Below are 4,247 nucleotides of genomic sequence, written 5' to 3'. Positions count from 1 at the left end.
AGGAGATCCTTTTGTAGACTGAACCTGTCAGGATGGGACTGGTGTACTTAGCCCTAAATGGAGCTTGAAGATTAGTACTCACCCATTAAAGAATGATGTGGAATATTTAGGGACACAAAAAGTAGTTCATGCTATAGTTAATTGTTTGGTTAAAAACTGTTCTTTATGGTTTGATTATAAAAATGGGATTACAGCAAAATGGTAGAGTCTAGTGTTTTCAACTGTACTTATGTATTACTCATTTCCCGGGAGATTTTTAAAAATATAGATGCTGGAGCCTTTATGTCCTCGGCACCTTCCTCACCTGGCCCCCTTCGCTGAACCACCAAGCACAGAAATTTTTGTTATTTCCCAGTGCTCACAAGAACATAGTGCATAGCCTGGACATTCTAGATGCACAGGAGAGAAGTTAACTCATGATATCCCATGAGGGATTCCTGTACCCAGGCCTGGTGGAGAAGCACTAGGGGTGGTCCCAGCCATCTGTATTGTTTGAACATATACTTTGGGCAGGAAAGCCGGGGTTAGGGCACAAACCTAGGGTGTGGTGGTGGCAGTGCCTGTTACTGGATGGTGTGGCAGCTGATTTTTCTTTGCGTTTTTCTTCTTTTAAAAATTGATTTTTTGCTCATTTCTATTTTTAAATTTTCCTACAATATACTCCTTAATGTAAAAAAACAATAAAACATAAGGGTGGAAGTTAGCACATCTCTAAAAACAGACAAAAGTGCTGGTCAGAGTCTATTTTACTAAAGCAAGTAGGCAGTAAGATATTTTTGGATGATTATTTCTTAACTAAGTCCATGGTCCGACAGAAAGCCCTCAGGAGGCCTGCGGAGCTTGGTCCTGCAAGCCCATCATGACCAGTCCCTGGTCCTTTTGCAGTACCACAGCAGCCTGGCATCCCTAAATGGGCTGGAAGTCCACCTGAAAGAGACACTCCCCAGAGACGAGGCTGCTTCCACCAGCAGTGCCTACAACTTCATGCACTACGACCGCATCCAGAGCATGCTGACGGGTAAGGAGCAGGCTCGGGTGCAGAGGTGGGAAGGGTCCAGCCCAGGTGCCAGGTCCTGGAGACGAGTGCAGAGGGGCGCCGAGTCCCCAGCACTGTGGTGATGTGGCCGAGCAGAGTGGTCTGACCTGCAGTTAAGGCTCCTGCTGAGTGTAGAATTTATTTGCTCATTTGTCTTTGGTGTTTTCTCAACATTTTAAGAGTAACTTAACGTGTCCAACTATCTGTGATAAGGTCCGCCTCAGCATGTTGAGATCCCTGCTCAGAAACTGAGTGCTGCTCGTCCTTGGGGACCAGGGGTCTGCTCTCTCGCATGGCGGCCTTGGTTTGTGGGCTCTGGGTATTTAGACTTGTGGCCTAGAGCCATGGTTAGTCCTGTGTTCAGTCCTGGACTGAGGGAGATGGGAGGGGAGTGGTCTGCTCTCCACAACTTCTGTGTTCTCTTCTGGAAGGGAACCTGCCGAAGGTGGCTGCCCCGCAGGATCGCCGCTTCCTCCAGGCTGTCAGCCTGATGCATTCAGAGTTTGCCCAGCTGCCCTCGCTGTACGAAATGACCGTCAGGTGAGCCTGTCCGTGTAGTCTTACGGCCTATTGTCTGTACAGGCGGTCCGGCTCATAGGAGCCACCTTTTGGGGGGCCAGGCTTCCTAAATGGATGACAAACACCCTAGTTACTCTATTTAAAGCCTTCCTTTGTCAGTCCTATGGCTGCCCTCATCCATTCATGCATTCGTGGGTCTTGGACTGCCTGGGTGCCTTCCCACTTTGGATGCTTAGGGTCCAACAGTGAAGGAACTTAGGGGTCCTTGCTGTTGTGGGCTCTGTTCATTACCGAGGAAGGAGGCTCTCTCACCTTGCCAGAAACGGTGTTGAAATAACACTGTTGGCTTTCTAATTAAAACAAGTAAAACATGCTGATTATAAAATCATTCAGCTGCTTGGAGAACTATTAAGTAAAATATTTTCCTCCCCTTCCACTGCCCCTGGCTGTCACACACTCAAGAAATAATGACCTTTAACAGTTTGGTGTATATTGCTCCAGGTTTTGTTGGTTTTGGTTTTGATTTTTTGCATATAAAATGTGAATAGTATTTTTTGATAATTACTTTAATATTTTTCTAGAAAAATAGGATCATACTAATGTCCTATTTTCTAGTTGCTTTTTTCCACATTCTTGCGTGTCCTGAATACCTTCAGGGCAGTTGATCTATTTAACTGTAATTTACAGAATTTAACCAACCAAATTCTGGGTTTTTTTGCTCTGTACGTGCTTCTTGTGTGAAACCAGCAGCAGAAAATCAGGCCTTGGGACAGTCAAAAAGGGACTGCCTGTATGTATTAGTCCATTTAGTCCTCGGAACAGCCTGGTCAAGGGTATTTCTTTAATCTTTATTTTGTAGAGGAGATTGAAGTACAAATAAGATGTGATCCAGGGTTACATTCTCATTCGATGCAGAGCCAGGATTTGAACCACGTCTTTCTGACTCTTAAGTGCTAATCCTTCCAGACATGTTTCAATGTGAGGGGGCAGCGTGGCTGAGTGGGAGGGGCACAGATGCACATGGGAACCTTGGTGGGTGATTATGATGGTTCTAATCCCCTGTCACCTGCCACATTTAACTGCCTGGTATATCTGCTGCTCAGTGCCATCTTCAGCCAATATTTCAATACATCTTTCTGTTATAAATGTGTCTTCTCTGGGTTTAATTCTGAGCTTCCCCAGGCTGGCAATGCAGTTGTGATTTGCATCTAGAATCTCTGGGTTGGGAGCTGGTTGTGTTGGGTATGTGTGTGCATGTGTCTGTTTTGTGGGAGGTGGAAACAAGTAAAATGTCAGCATCTGCTCTACCAGCCACCTTGTGGCCCTGCAGTATGTCACCTCCCTTGGAGCTGAGAGAGTTTTAGTTTGGGATGCATAGCTCAAGGCATTTGTTGAGAGATTATTTTAATAATAGTAATAGAACAACAGCTACCATTTCTTAACCACTCACCATGTACTAAGCAATTTATATCTCTATATATTTCTCTCTTTTTTGCTATTCTATCTCTTTTAAGAAAAAAAAAACCTCAATGAAGGCAAATACTGTTATATGCATTGTACAGGTAAGGAAGCTGGGACTCAGGCTCGGTAACTAAGCTCAGGGCACACAGCTAGGAAGTAGCAAGACTGGGGTTAGCACCCTGGTATGTGTGTCTCCAAGTCTGTGTTCATACCTACCTGGCCACCATGCCCCGTGGAGAGGAGCCAGTCCTGCTGTTCTAGTGGGTGGCAGATGACACTTAAGCTAGGTGGCCCCTCAAGCCCCTCGAGGCCTAGAAGGAGCAGCTGAAGGAGGATGACCACCTTCTCCTGACATGGAAAGAGATTTGGGGGAGGGGAGCCTTAGCAGACTCTGATTCCACCTTCTTTTCTTAGATTTGGGGAAACTGAGGCCCACCAGTACAAGATAGGCAGGATCTAGAAACCAGGTAGTCACCTGGCTCTGGAGTCAGTTCCTCCCAGGTGGGTCCTCCCTTGCTCTCTACTTCTGTGTTCACAGGCTTCCTGTTGCTCCATCTCAGACCCACTCTTACTGCCCTACTACCCATATCCATCTGTCCAATGTGGACAGCAGATTAGACTCCTTAGAAAGACGACTGTGGCAGCATCAGCCTCCCTCTCTGAGCCTCAGGGTCTGCCGAGTGGGGCCACGCCACCCCCCAGAGACCATGTAAAGGGTAAGCAGAGACTGTCTGGAGAGCATGTTCCTTAGCTCCCGCCACATCAGCCAGGCAGGTGCCTAGCAGTTCCTTTTGTGTAATTATAACTTCAGTTTCTGGGGCTGCAGCTACCCTGGACAGTTCAGCTATGGACTGTCCCAGCATGTAGTGAGTTGAAAGGAGGGAAAGATGGTTATTGGCACTGAGGCCTGAAACTCCAGTGAGTAACCAGAATCCCATGCCATGACAGCTGCACTTGGGGCCACTGTGATGGAGCCTTCCCAGCGTTCTCTGTGTGGTCTCAGCTGTGTAGCAGCACTGTCGGACTGTTGTCTTCTTCTCCCTCTGGCAGGAACGCCTCCACTGCTGTGTACGCCTGTTGCAACCCCGCCCAGGAAACCTATTTCCAGCAGCTGGTGCCTGTAGCACGGAGCTCCGGCTTCCCAAGTCCTCAGGATAGCGCCTTCAGTCTCGCCAGCAAAGCCAAGCAGAAACTGCTGAAGCATGGGGTGAACTTACTTTGAACTGCACCC

At 47.4% G+C, this 4,247-nt stretch overlaps 1 protein-coding gene across 2 annotated transcripts in view; it reads left to right on the top strand.

Annotated features, from left to right (window-relative positions):
• The window catches only part of HPS4 (HPS4, biogenesis of lysosomal organelles complex 3 subunit 2), a 30,034-nt gene extending 25,787 nt beyond the window's left edge, over window positions 1–4,247 (top strand). For both annotated transcript variants that reach the window (XM_012805296.2, XM_023513314.1), the window contains 3 exons: window positions 886–1,018; window positions 1,468–1,576; window positions 4,067–4,247. In XM_012805296.2, the coding sequence (XP_012660750.1) occupies window positions 886–1,018; window positions 1,468–1,576; window positions 4,067–4,238 (414 nt within the window). In that variant the 3' untranslated portion in view covers window positions 4,239–4,247. The remainder of the gene's footprint in view (window positions 1–885; window positions 1,019–1,467; window positions 1,577–4,066) is intronic.

The sequence above is a fragment of the Otolemur garnettii genome, unplaced genomic scaffold (assembly GCF_000181295.1).
Source record: "Otolemur garnettii isolate 467f Iridium unplaced genomic scaffold, OtoGar3 scaffold00038, whole genome shotgun sequence".
Classification (NCBI taxonomy): domain Eukaryota; kingdom Metazoa; phylum Chordata; class Mammalia; order Primates; family Galagidae; genus Otolemur; species Otolemur garnettii.
The sequence above is the reverse complement of the archived record's forward strand: the minus strand, read 5'-3'. Positions and strand labels throughout refer to the sequence as shown.